This window comes from Sardina pilchardus, chromosome 23 (genome assembly GCF_963854185.1).
Source record: "Sardina pilchardus chromosome 23, fSarPil1.1, whole genome shotgun sequence".
Classification (NCBI taxonomy): domain Eukaryota; kingdom Metazoa; phylum Chordata; class Actinopteri; order Clupeiformes; family Clupeidae; genus Sardina; species Sardina pilchardus.
Window position 1 is genome coordinate 18,096,218 of NC_085016.1, and position 13,976 is coordinate 18,110,193.

General features: G+C 45.1%; 2 protein-coding genes across 4 annotated transcripts in view; both read left to right on the forward strand.

Annotated features, from left to right (window-relative positions):
* Positions 1–7,465, forward strand: part of apc (APC regulator of WNT signaling pathway) — a 36,468-nt gene extending 29,003 nt beyond the window's left edge. For both annotated transcript variants that reach the window (XM_062527196.1, XM_062527197.1), the window contains exon 16: positions 53–7,465. In XM_062527196.1, the coding sequence (XP_062383180.1) occupies positions 53–6,467 (6,415 nt within the window). In that variant the 3' untranslated portion in view covers positions 6,468–7,465. The remainder of the gene's footprint in view (positions 1–52) is intronic.
* Positions 7,466–8,671: 1,206 nt separating this feature from the next.
* Positions 8,672–10,308, forward strand: c3ar1 (C3a anaphylatoxin chemotactic receptor). Of its 2 annotated transcripts, none has more exons than XM_062527198.1 (2): positions 8,672–8,730; positions 9,076–10,308. In XM_062527198.1, the coding sequence occupies exon 2, from the start codon at positions 9,084–9,086 to the stop codon at positions 10,149–10,151; it is 1,068 nt and encodes a 355-aa protein (XP_062383182.1). In that variant the 5' UTR covers positions 8,672–8,730; positions 9,076–9,083; the 3' UTR covers positions 10,152–10,308. The 2 variants fall into 2 exon arrangements, with proteins under 2 accessions (XP_062383182.1, XP_062383183.1); XM_062527199.1 differs by lacking the exon at positions 8,672–8,730 and adding an exon at positions 8,893–8,921.
* Positions 10,309–13,976: the final 3,668 nt, after the last annotated feature.

A 13,976-nucleotide genomic window follows, 5' to 3' on the forward strand; every position in this document is an offset into this window, starting at 1 on the left:
TATGTGTTGTCGTCAGAATGTTCAACACAGATGTATGCATTTGCTTTTCTAGACAAATCTTACGGGAGAACAGCTGTCTGCAAACCCTTCTTCAGCACCTGAAGTCTCACAGCTTGACCATCGTCAGCAACGCGTGTGGGACCCTATGGAACCTGTCTGCTCGGAATGCCAAGGATCAGGAGACGCTGTGGGACATGGGTGCTGTGAGCATGCTGAAGAACCTCATCCACTCCAAGCACAAAATGATTGCCATGGGAAGCGCTGCTGCCCTGAGAAACCTCATGGCCAACAGACCAGCCAAGTACAAGGATGCAAACATCATGTCCCCTGGCTCCAGTCTGCCTTCCTTGCATGTGAGGAAACAGAAAGCTCTCATCGAGGAGCTTGATGCACAGCATCTCTCTGAGACATTTGACAACATTGATAACCTGAGCCCCAAAGCATCTCACAGGAACAAGCCACGGCACAAACACGCTGTTTATGGGGACTATGATGGCGTCTGCCGGTCCGATGGGTACAACCCCAACGGAGTGGGCATGCGATCCCCATACATGAACACCCCGGTACTGTCCAGTCCTTCGTCACGTGACAATAGGGTGAATGCTGAAGGCATTAGAGCGGAAAGGGACAGGAGTCTGGACAGGGAGCGAAGAGGAGTGGCTGGGGGATTCCACTCTGACCCTGATGCTGCTAAACGAATGGGGGTGCAGATCCCCAACACCACAGCCCAGATTGCCATGGTCATGGACGAAGTACAAGCCATGCACTTGAGCATGGACGACCGGAATGTTGGCTCAACCCCTGATCCCCATTGCGTTCAGGATGACATGAGCGGTGTCAGACGTGCCGCAGGTGTCCATGGTCTCAGTAACGTCTACTACACCAAGGCAGATCACACTGCTAGATCCTGCCCAATGCCTAAGCTTGAGTACAGGGCCTCCAATGACAGCCTAAACAGTGTCAACAGCACAGACGGTTATGGCAAAAGGGGTCAAATGAAGCCCTCTGTGGACTCCTACTCGGAAGATGACAGCAAATGCTGTGTCTACAGGAAGTACCCAGCTGACCTTGCCCATAAGATCCACAATGCCAACCACATGGAAGACAACGATGGAGATCTTGATACCCCCATTAATTACAGCCTGAAGTACTCTGACGAACAGCTCAACTCTGGGAGGCAGAGCCCGAGCCAGAATGAACGGTGGGCACGACCGAAGCACATGGAGGAGGACATGAAGAGGCCTGATCAGAAACCTGCCCGATCCCAAAGTCCAGGCTACCCAATGTACACTGAGACTGGCAGTGATGGAGAGGAGAAGCTGAAGAAGTACCAACCAAGGTTTGTCCAGTCAGAGATGGGTGGTGGCTTCAGGTCTAGAGGTCCTAATAGCACAGATCAAAATAGTGGTGGGTCATCTCATGGCTTGAATAAGAAAATTAACCCTCAAATGTGCTCAGTTGATGACTACGGTGATGACAAGCCAACCAATTACAGTGAAAGATATTCGGAGGAGGAACAATCGGATGAACAACCAACCAATTACAGCATGAAATACTCAGAAGACCACCATGTAGAGCAACCAATTGATTACAGTCTTAAATACTCAGAGAGTGCCCCCAAGAAGCCCATGTTTAGCCACTCAAAGCCTTCCTCTGCACAAAGTTCTGTCAAAGACCATTTAAGTCAGGACAGCTCATCATCTGTGACCTCCAGTAAGAATGCAGGAAGGCAGAAGCAGGCCCATCCATCTGCTCAATCACGTTCTGGTCCAACACGTGTGATTCAGAAGAGCACAACATGCAAGGCCCCAACAGTCAACCAGGAAACACTACAAACTTATTGTGTGGAGGACACACCAATTTGCTTCTCTAGGGGAAGTTCGCTGTCATCTCTGTCCTCAGAAGAGGATGAAATGGATGGCTGTAAGAGAAACGCAAGTAGTAATTACCCCACCCTGCCCATCACAGAGAAAGAACCAGCTAACAACTATAACTCTGACCAGCGTACAACAGAAAACCAACCGACTGCCCAGTATGTCAGAATGAAGCCACCAAGGCACCAGTCTCATGTTGGACATGGGGAAGGATCCAGACATCACAAAGCAGTTGAGTTCTCTTCTGGAGCAAAGTCACCCTCCAAAAGTGGAGCTCAAACTCCCAAGAGTCCTCCAGAACACTACTTGCAGGAAACACCGCTCATGTTCAGCCGTTGCACCTCTGTGAGCTCCCTTGACAGTTTCGAGAGTCACTCCATTGCCAGCTCTGTGCAGAGTGAGCCATGCAGTGATATGGTCAGCGGGATCATCAGCCCCAGCGATCTGCCGGACAGTCCTGGCCAAACCATGCCACCCAGCCGCAGCAAGACGCCACCACCTCCCCAGCCCCACCCTGCGCAGATGAAACAGAAAATGAAAGTGGCTCCTCATTCAGACAAGCGAGATCTAGCTCCGAAGCATGCTGCTGTAAATGCTGCTGTTCACAAGGTTCAGGTGCTCCCTGACAACGACACTCTTCTGCACTTTGCCACTGAAAGCACCCCAGATGGATTCTCTTGTGCCTCAAGCCTCAGTGCATTGAGCTTGGATGAACCCTACATCCAGAAAGACGTGGAACTCAAGATCATGCCCCCTGTTCATGAGGATGACCATGGCGCTGAGGCAGACCATGAGAAAGAAGAACCCACGGAACCCCAGAACCTTGAAAAGCCTGCTCCGTCATGCGAAGTTGAAGATAAAGATATATTGGATGATTCTGATGACGATGATATAGAAATTCTAGAAGCTTGTATAAACTCTGCAATGCCAACAAAGTCATCTGGGAAGCATAAGAAACAGTCACCCTCAGGCACTTCGAGAATACCCCCACCAGTGGCCCGCAAACCAAGCCAACTCCCCGTCTACAAATTGCTTCCCTCTCAAAACCGAGCACAGCAACAGAAACACGTGGCCATGGCACATGGAGAGGACATGCCACGCATTTATTGTGTCGAGGGGACTCCTATTAATTTCTCAACAGCCACGTCCCTGAGTGACCTCACCATTGATTCCCCACCAAATGAGCTGGCTAGTGCTGAACCTCCTGCAGCCCGTGTGGAGCCATCCTCACAAAGACGAGACACCATCCCAGAGGGGAAAAGTGCAGAGAATAAAGACACTGGGGCTTCATCGGCACAGCCAGCTGGCTCCGTCGAGAATGAAGGAGATGATATTCTTGCCGAGTGCATAAATTCTGCAATGCCCAAAGGGAAAACCCACAAGCCTTTCAGAGTTCAGAAAATGGCTGATCCTCCCCAGCATCCTGTGACTGCTCCAAGTAGTCATGTTCAACAGGATTTTGAGAAGAAGAAGCCAACCTCTCCTGTAAAGCCAATGCCACAGAGTAGTGAGTACAGGGCCCGGATGCTAAAAAGGCCAGAGGCATCCAGTGGTTTCTCAGAAGCCTCGCCATATGCTGACAAAACCAAGGAAACCAAAAAATTAGAACCTAAAGGGGCTTCAGGAGAGCCTGAAAGAATACGCCCTGGCTACACATTTGATTCACCACACCATTACACACCCATAGAGGGCACACCATACTGCTTCTCACGCAATGATTCCTTGAGTTCTCTTGACTTTGAGGATGATGATCTTGACCTCTCTAAAGAAAAGGCTGAACTCAGAAAAGACAAAGAACAAAGGAAGGTTCCAGCAAAAAGCAATGCAGAGCAGCAACAGCAACAACCGCAGCAACCGGTGAACACAAACAGGGCCACTGCATTCCAGGCCCCTCCTACAAAGCCTGTTCAGAAACCATCCGTTTTCCCACAAGCATCCAAAGAAAATACAGGACCTGTGCCTGATGAGAAGCAGAAATTTTCCATTGAGGACACGCCTGTATGTTTTTCCAGAAATTCCTCTCTCAGTTCCCTGAGTGACATTGACCAAGAGAATAACAACAAAGACCTGCAGCCGAAAGAAGAAACAACTCAGGTTGAAGTCACTAGGCCACAGGCCTCTGGTTATGCACCAAAAGCCTTTCATGTAGAAGACACTCCTGTATGCTTTTCAAGAAATAGCTCTCTTAGTTCCCTTAGTATTGATTCAGAGGATGACCTTCTTCAAGAATGCATCAGCTCTGCAATGCCAAAAAAGAAAAAACAGCCACCAAGAAGCAAAGGAGATGACCAGAGTGTCAGTGAAGAGAAAACGGTTGTTCCAGAAGGCATCATGGCCGAAGAGCCAGATCTCATTTTGGATCTTACAGATACGCACAGCCCCATTTCAGAGCAAGCCCTGTCTCCTGACTCTGAGTCATTTGATTGGAAGGCTATCCAAGAAGGGGCTAATTCAATTGTGAGCAGTTTGCACCAGGCAGCTGCTAGTCTGTCAAGGCAAGGCTCTTCTGACTCTGATTCAATCCTGTCCCTAAAATCCGGTATCTCCATTGGATCTCCTTTCCACCTCCCCTCCAATCCGGATGAAAACAAACCTGCTGCAAGCAAGGGAGGGCCGAGAATATTAAAACCTGGTGAGAAAACCACTGTTGAAGCAAAAAAGAAGGAAGAAGAAACTAAAGGCCTTAAAGGAGGCAAGAAGGTCTACAAAAGTCTCATCACAGGCAAGCCACGCCCCAGTCATGATACTGTCTCCTCCCAGAGACCTGCTCCAGTTCCTGTCATGTCCAGAGGAAGAACAATGACTCATATCCCTGGTGTCAGAAGCAGCTCTCCCAGCACTAGCCCAGTGCCAAAAAAGCCCCCTCCTCGGGGTCAAGTGTCAAAGCCCCTCTCCCAAGGTCCGAACTCTGGGAACTCACCAAGGGGAATCAAACCCCCAGCCAAGTCAGACCCGAGTCCAGCCAGAGAGCCACCAGGCTCTCAAGGCAGTTCAAGTAAAGCCTCCTCACGATCTGGATCTAGAGATTCAACACCGTCCAGACCCCCTCCACAGTCTTTGACTAGACCCATGCAGTCACCAGGTCGAACATCTGTTTCTGTCTCCCCGGGAAGGAATGGGCTGACCCCACCGAACAAGTTATCCCAGTTACCACGCACTGCCTCTCCCAATACAGCGTCCGCTAAGACTGGCACAGGCCGCATGGCATACACATCCCCTGGTCGACAGATGGGCCAGCAGGCTCAAAACAAACAGATGGGCCAGCAGGCTCAAAACAAACAAATGGGAGTGCCAAGAAGTGCCAGTGGAATTCCTCGGAGTGAATCTGCCTCTAAAAGCCTCAACCAATGTGGAGCTTCTGGAACCTCGAAAAAGGTAGAGCTTTCCAGAATGTCCTCTACTAAGTCTAGTGGTAGTGAGTCTGATAGATCAGAGAAACCCGGCCTTGTCCGCCAGTCCACATTCATCAAGGAAGCTCCTAGTCCAACACTAAAAAGGAAACTGGAGGAATCTGCCTCATTTGAATCCCTATCCCCCTCTTCTCCAAGTATGTCCCAATCGCAAACACCTGTATCCAGCCCCTCTTTACCTGATATGTCTCTAACTCTGCCCTATCAAGGTAGTGGATGGAGGAAGTCCCCAAACAGCCAGAACTCTTCTGAAAATGGAGACGGGAAATCTCTCAAGAGGCAAGACATTTCTCGGTCTCATTCAGAGAGCCCTTCTAGACTGCCCATAAACAGAACGGGAACCTGGAAAAGGGAGCACAGCAAGCACTCCTCATCTCTACCAAGAGTTGGCACGTGGAAAAGAACCGGCAGCTCCTCGTCCATCCTCTCTGCTTCGTCAGAGTCAAGTGAAAAAGGTCGAAGTGAGGATGAAAGGCAGCCCATGAGTCCAGCCCAAAGAACAGCACAGGGTAAAGAAGGTGCCCCGTTGAAAGGAACATGGAGGAAGATGAAGGAGAGTGATGCAGCTCACTCCATGACACTAGATCTTCCTGATCAAAGGGCAGAGTCGGGAACCACAGCCTCAGGCGGGTCAACGAGTGAAGATGTCTGGGTGCGAATTGAAGACTGCCCCATCAACAATCCCAGGTCGGCGAAGTCACCCACAGCTAACACACCTCCGGTTATTGACTCTGCTCCTGCCAAAATGCCCCCATCTGACCCCAGTGAAATTCACCCTAAACCGCCCAGTGTCAGCGACAATGCCAATGCTCGGCGACTCGGGTCAGAGACGAACCTCAACTTGTTTCGGAGCAGCGAGAGTCTAGACAGAAAAGGCGTCGACATCATCAAACCTGCTCCTAGCAACCCCAACATTGCTAACGAGAGCTACGAAGCCCCGGTGGCCACGGAACGAACCCCCTTTAGTTCCTGTAACTCCAGCAAGCACAGCTCCCCTAGTGGTGCGGTGGCTGCCAGAGTCAGCCCGTTTAACTACACCCCCAGCCCCAGGAAGAGCAGTGCAGACAGCACCACCACGCCCCGACCTTCTCAGATACCCACGCCTGTGACTAGCGGTGTGAAGAAGAGAGACTCAAAAGGGGACACTACAGAGAGTGGCTCTTATATTGTCACTTCTGTCTAAGCACCTGTTAGGGGCTGGAGACTTTGAGGGGACCCCTACATGCTCTTGACTCTTGACCTGAAACAGACGAAGCACTGTTCTTGACTTGAGAGAGGAAAAAATATGTTGTGTAGTTGTTGTAGGCCTGACTGAAGGCTCTGTGTTCTTTGATGGTAGAATTGTGACTGGCACACTTGGTTTGAAAACCAAGAAACTCAGAGACTTTGTCGAACAAAACTCTATGTGAATTTATACTGTACAGATTTTAATTATGTATATATTTAATTTAAACCCCTATCGAGATTATGTATCTTGCCTGACTTGACAAAGATAATCACTTAAAGTTGCATATTTGGGACACTTGAGTAATATTGCTTTTGATTTTCAAAACTTTAAACCTGTAAAGGCCTGTATAAAGTCAAAAGCATTTCCTTATTGCAGCTTCAAATATATGACCACCTTCCCAGCCCCCTCCTTGCATGAAGCGACCTGATGGTGTATTTTCTGAAGTGAAGATGAGCATTTCTGTGGTCACTTTGACATGTATTGGTAGCTGTAGTGTAACAATTTTACACTTTTACTCTTGTGCTCTGAAAGCAAGGACTTTATTGTAATGTTTTGAATGAGGATGTTTACGTGGGTCATAGATGATATCAAGTGTAGGTAGATCCATTACTCTGCTGTTTGTCGTATAATGTTACCAGGTGACTTGGGTGTATTTTTATTTTTGTTTTATAATTTCAGACCATCTCTAAATGACTACATTTCAAAATTAAACAATTCCTGTAGGTTTTCGTGTTGGTTCTGCTTTTTTTAAGAGATCATTTTACTTCAACACCCCATAAAACGGTATTTGCACACAGCTGGTTAAGATTTTCTGTTGAAAAACAAAGAATATACTGTGTGAATGATCATGTTTTTTTCCCCTCATGCAATAAAGTTGGTTGATGGGTATTTAAAATGAAGCATTTAAATTTACAAATTGTAAAGCCACATAATAAACGTTAACATTTGGTTCATTATTGTCTCAGGTTTGTCCATTGGGTTGCACAACTCTATGCTCATGCCAACAGTTTACAATAATGTATGATGCATTTTGTTCTTCAAATCATATCATTCTGAATGTCTTTTGTAAGCTTGGTTTGATTTTCCTCTTTTTGACTACACTGAGGTGTCCAATTTCTCCAAATTGTAAAATATTCAGTTGATCCACAAAAGGTTCTGAATTTTGGTAAAGTGTAGGCAATGACATATCTTAATTCTGTTTTTGACAAGAAAAGATATTGGCAGTGTACTACCTTGCGAAAAAAAAAACCCCTATGGTTCTTGATACCATTTGAGATGAGTATGATACAGTAGATGTTCAGATATTTATATACCAGAAACAAACATTTGTATACCAAAAATGCTTTGAACTCAAACTAGGTCCCTGTTTTAATTTGAACAAAGATTTGAGCGCCACACCCTCTCAAATGCTCACCACAAAACAATTTAAGTAAGAGTATGGCCAGAACACTCAAACTGAAACTGTTTGCAAATACATTTGCTTGCTAGACAAAACACTAGTCCAGGGCTGTGGTATTGAGGAAGTGGTGCATTTTTCTGTGGTGCTGAGTATTCTGGTCAACGTAACGTCTAAAAAATAAAATTATGACATTTGATAATAATTGTATAGGGATTGTGTTCTCATTTCTGTGGATATCTGTTGAGCAGTCTGACTTACACTCCTCTTAAAACAAGAAATTGTGACGCATGCACTAAGCACAGAGTAACCAGGGATTAGATCAGGCATTTTAACATATGGTCTGTTGCACATATATTAACCCACAATAACTGACAAAGTTTTCACAAAATAACCATCCAACCATAGTATTAACACTGTGAGTTCAGCAATCTTTCAGTCACATCAGGCCAAGATTTTTGTCTCTGTTGACACCAATTGAAAAATAAGTGACCAAGACACAATAAGTTGCTGGAAATACAGATGATGTGTTAAATACTGGTCAAATACCCCTAAATGGTGCTAAACTGTGTTTCCAAAAGTACAACTTAAGCACTGTGTACTCAGACGACTGATATATTATTTGTTTATAAATAAAGAATGACTTCAACGTCTTTGGGTTCCTGTAGCATGCCAAAAACCTTAGTCATCAAAACATTTACAAAGTGGATGAAATGGTGTGTAAATGAGGACTTCCTGTCATTCTCATTTCCCCCTTAAACCGCCAGCCTTTCTTGGGTTGCGACTCGATTATTTGGTACAACGCAACACAAATCAGACGCGGTAAGTTGCCACTTTACATTGCTTACAGGATTTTAATATGGTTTCTTGTCCTTTGGATGATCATATATTTCAGATTATTAACAGAATAAGTGAATGGAATCATCTTAGAAGTGACTGCGTTTGTTATTCATCGGTTGTTTGCCTATTGTATACACTATACTTTCTTGGAATTTATGAAGAACTTGCTAAGTGTCAGTAGTATTTCAACTTAATTTTAATGCAATTTTTATTATGCTCTGTGTAGTTGAATTGAGCTAGCAAACAAACATCTTTGTGACTGTTCTAAATTTGTGTGGAATGTAATTCTTATTACATAATACTTCTATTCACTCATTCCCTTTTCAGGAACAAACATGGATTATTATAGCTTCTTGGATCTTGAAAATGATTATAACTCAACTTACGATAACTTCACTAATAATGGGACATATGAAGATGAATATGACTACCCCACAGCACCAGACTTGACAGTGGCACATAATGCCGTGAAGATTATCTCTCTCATCATCTACTGCCTCACCTTTCTCCTTGGTGTCCCTGGTAATGCCTTTGTCATTTGGATTGCGGGCCTGAAAATGAAGAGGACTGTGAATGTTGTGTGGTTTATCAACCTGGCTATCGCAGACTTCCTCTGTTGCCTCAGCATCCCCTTCTCCATCACCGACACTCTTCTGGACACCAGCTGGCCGTACGGGAATGTCATGTGCAAGATCATCCCCGCATTTATCGTTCTCAACATGTTCGCCAGTGTCTTCACCCTGGCCATTATCAGCCTGGACCGCCTGGCGCTGGTGGTCCGGCCCGTCTGGGCCCAGAACCACCGCAGCCTGGTGATGGCGTGGGCCCTCTGTGGACTGGCTTGGGTTCTGGCTTTCCTGCTCAGCTTACCTTCCATGATTCTCAGAACCACGGTGACTCAATCGCACAATAACCAAACCCTCTGCACTTACGACACCGAAGATGGTGACAGTCTCTCTCAGTCACTCCTGGCCCACATGCAGTTGATTCGCTTTCTGTTTGGATTCCTCGTCCCTCTCCTCCTCATCATCACCTCCTACATTCTCATCGTCCTCAAGGTGAGGAGCAGTAGCTTCCGTGCCAAAAGAGCCTTCAAGATCATTGTCGCTGTAGTGGTGGCCTTCTTTGTCTGCTGGCTTCCCTATCACGCCTTTGGGCTTGCCAGGGAGTATGGCCAAGATGAGGGCCTGGTGGTCCTTCTTGACCAGCTGAGCATAGCCCTTGCTTTTGTGAACAGCTGCCTCAACCCTCTCCTGTATGTATTTATGGGTCAGGACTTTAAGGAGAAGGTACGCCTGTCACTGAAGAGGATCCTGGAGAATGCGTTCAGCGAGGACAACACCACACACTCCTATGTGCGCTCCAAGGCTTCGCAATCAGGCATGACGACCTCCACAGTTTAGCTGGCTTTCAAAAAGGACTCGCTTTAGAAACTTGCTTTTTGCTCTTTCTTTAAGTTGTCTTTTAGAGATTGAAATATAATATAATAGAACAGATTTTATTTGTATTTTAGAGATTGAAATATAATATAATAGAACAGATTTTATTGTTTTTTAGAAGAAAAACACAGGGGGGGGGAGGGGGGGTGGCGGGGGGGTGAGGAAGTTATTTTTGTTTACAGCTTATCTTGTACTAATTACATGGGGTGGACCGGAAGGAAACTCAAAACAGTCATATAATATGGGACCTCGTCATCACACCATGTACTAAGTCATGAGTAAAACAGAGCGAGGCCTACAGAAAAAAGTGTAAGCATGGTAGTAAATGAGTAAAACAAAGCCTATGTTACAGTATTTCATGCCTGTTTAGTTTCAAAATGTTGTTTTAACTGACCAAGGAGGAGAAAATATTGCTATTAACTGTTAACTTAATGCTGGAGTTTTGAATGTTAAAATATGAGGATGTACAATCATTATGTTGTATATTTGGCATGTATTATGTGCAATGTATAATTGTTATAAGTATTTCAGAAATACTTTGAATTTGTTATGTTTCTAGAGCTTAATTTGGGTGGCCACTTGATGGCGCCAGAGTAAAAAGAAGTTGCTTGGTTGAATAAACATACAGTACATACATGGACAAAATGATTCCCAATTTGGAGTAAAACTGCCTGATTACCATCATCAAGCAAATAAAATATGGATGTGATGTATTAACATGTACTCAGTAGTAGTCAATAGTAATATGCAGAACTGAGATCATGATTTCACACTATAACATTTCTGTAGAGGGCTATGTCTGTTCACCTGCTGCTTCTGCTAGATAGGGTGAGAAAGGAAGTCAGTCAAACGATCAGTGTATCCTATTCTACATTATTTATGAGGGAGTTCTGGAAAGAGAAACTGAATTGAGACTTTTTTGTGACCTTCTGCAACCCTATGTTCCTCTTTTTGGGATATTTCCATTCTGAATTTGCTGTCTTTCTGTTTTCTGGTAAAAGAAATCTGCTTTTGGTGTGTCACTGTGATCTTGCAAAACAATGTTCTCAGAAGTTCCAGTAGATGCGTGGTAGATGAAACTGTGATTACACTTTACTTGAAGCTATACATAAGAGTGTCATCCGGTTAGTGGTTAGTTGGTTAGTGTCATTTAATTTTTGTCATGATTACAAGTTAGAGTTAGAGTTAGAGTTAGGCTTAGGGTTATGAAAGTGTCATGTCGCACCTATGTAGATACTGTCAGTGTTACTGAAGCTGTTTTGTAGGCTATAAAGTAAATATCCCAAAGCCCTCTTGTCCTTTTACAAAAAGCTTACAAAACCATGAAGAAAGGAGTTCACATCTATATGCATATGAGTTTGCTTTTCATGTTGCAACTTCCCATCACACGTGCTCTCTTTGGCTGTGACAGAGATCAACAGATAGGATTCCGGTGGCTGTAGTGAGAGACAGGACCATGTAAGTGACAATTCGCCTCACCTCTTTATTCAACTGAATATACAGTATCAAGGATGCCTCACAGTAAATACTTATTTTAATCCTGATCTCACTGATATATTTGGTCTCAATTACACCTCCAGTTATTGAAGCTTTGTTATAAAAACATATGTTCACATTCAAGAGTACAGTGGACAACTCTCACGCCTTATTTCCTCCCAAACTTACTTCATGACTTTCCTTTTTGAGCTTCTCTTGTTTCCCCAAATCACCACATATGCCTGTCAAGGCTGTTTGAGATGTTGATGAATTGTTGCCACCGTGTCCATAGTAACAGTGGTTACATCAGGGATCTACTGTGGTAACAGCTGTTCTCAACACAAACAATGTGAATGTTTACATTAATATACAATGACTATAATGGTCTTGATACACTCTGTGTGTGTGTGTGTGTGTGTGTGTGTGTGTGTCTTTGGAAGCCTGTTGTGCAGATGAGTGAGTTAATATCCATCAATAACTGTTTCTACTGGCCTACTCAAACAAATTAATACCCGGGAGGTCAGTGGGTGATGTGTTGTCAAGATTGCTGAGCAAGGGCTTCTTTTCCTGGCATGTGCTGTCTACAAGGCTGCTCCCTCAAGATACTCATCTCTCACATCAAACATAAAGGACACTCGTACCATCAATAACACCTATTAGAGTCAACAGTATCACCTTGACTGGAGAACCTCTGACAGGTATGAACCGACTGCCATGACGGCATACCATGACATGAGCTACCCTTTCCATTTCCTTGGGATACACAGATACACACTTTTATCACGTTCACATGAGTCACATTGGATAGTCATCCACTATATTTTTGAAACATTTATAAAATATTGTGATTTTTTTTTGCAGTGTAAAAATGCTTGCTATGCCATGAGTGTAAAGTTTGGAGGTGGCCTTACAGGGGAGCTACACCAGGCGCGTAACTGAAGTGTTTCGTTCGCGACGCGTGAAATCCATTTTATGGATGGGTCTATTTTTTTTTCAAATGTACGCACCACTGTTGCGTCTGGTGTTGCTAGTGCTACTTCCATTGATCATAGTGATTATTAACTGCTGCAGGATACGTGTCGCGAACGGAACGCTTCAGTTACGCGCCTGGTGTAGTTCCCCTGTTAGGCTGGAGGTGGCAGGAGGTGGAGGGGGTCTACAACGTCCCCAGACCACGCTGAATCCTCTGGGCCTGTTTAACCCGCTCCTCATTGACAACCTCCAGGTGCTGGTTCCGGATATTCAGCCTCTGGAACCACTCTTCCCGCAACCTGTGTGTGAGAGAGAGAGAGAGAGAGAGAGAGAGAGAGAGAGAGAGCCTGGTAAGTCAGCACACCACAACAAGATAGCTCATGCTATGCTATGCTAAGGATGCCTATATCTCCCTCCACAGTGTTAACTGTCTGGTGTTGAGAATGATGGTAGAGTGGTTGTGTGCCCATCCCACTTCATTTTATGCCAAGTGCAGGACAAAGTATACTAAGTAGATCAAAAGAGAATGTAGGAGTCATTCTTAACACCAGGTAAATCAAGAGAGAATATCCACACACCGGAATAGCTCACAAACTTTAATTAAATGAATGAGTTAAAACAGCTGTTTTGAAATTGAAGTTTGGGAGCTACTCCGCTGTGTGGATATTCTCTCTTGATTTACCTGGTGGAATGACTCCTAGATAGAAGCAGGAACAGACAGACACTTAGTTAGTTAGTTAGTTAGTTAGTTCATTAGACTGTTGTTTTGTGAAGATATCTATACAAACAAAAACAAACTTGACTGCCTCTTCCGTTTCAGACCTTCAGTGCACACAGAGTTGAAAGTCTCGTCAGAATGCATTCTAAACAACACTTTCCCATTTATGCTGGACAAAACTTGCTTACTGAGAACTTATTAAGGACGTCCCTTTGGCTGACTGATTAACATTGTGTCGCCTGCTCAGGGCCTCGTGTTGCTCCCATCAGCTTGCAGCAGCTATGACATATGATCCCAATCACACCTCCCGTATGTCTGTCAACACCCAACAGGGAATGTTAATTAGGGACATTGGCATCCTCCAAGCCCCCAGGACACAGTCCCATCTTGCATTGCAGAGGGTGAAGCACATCGCCCATAAAAACAAAGGAGGATTTAAACCAAAGCTGTCTGAACTTATGAACGCGTGTCACAAGTGGCATTACTATAAAATTAACTCTGTTTGAGTCTGTCTCACACACACACCCACACACACACACACACACACACTCTCACTCGCTCACTCACTCACTCGCTCACTCGCTCGCTCACTTCGCCCGCCACACACTCACATGCGCGCGCAC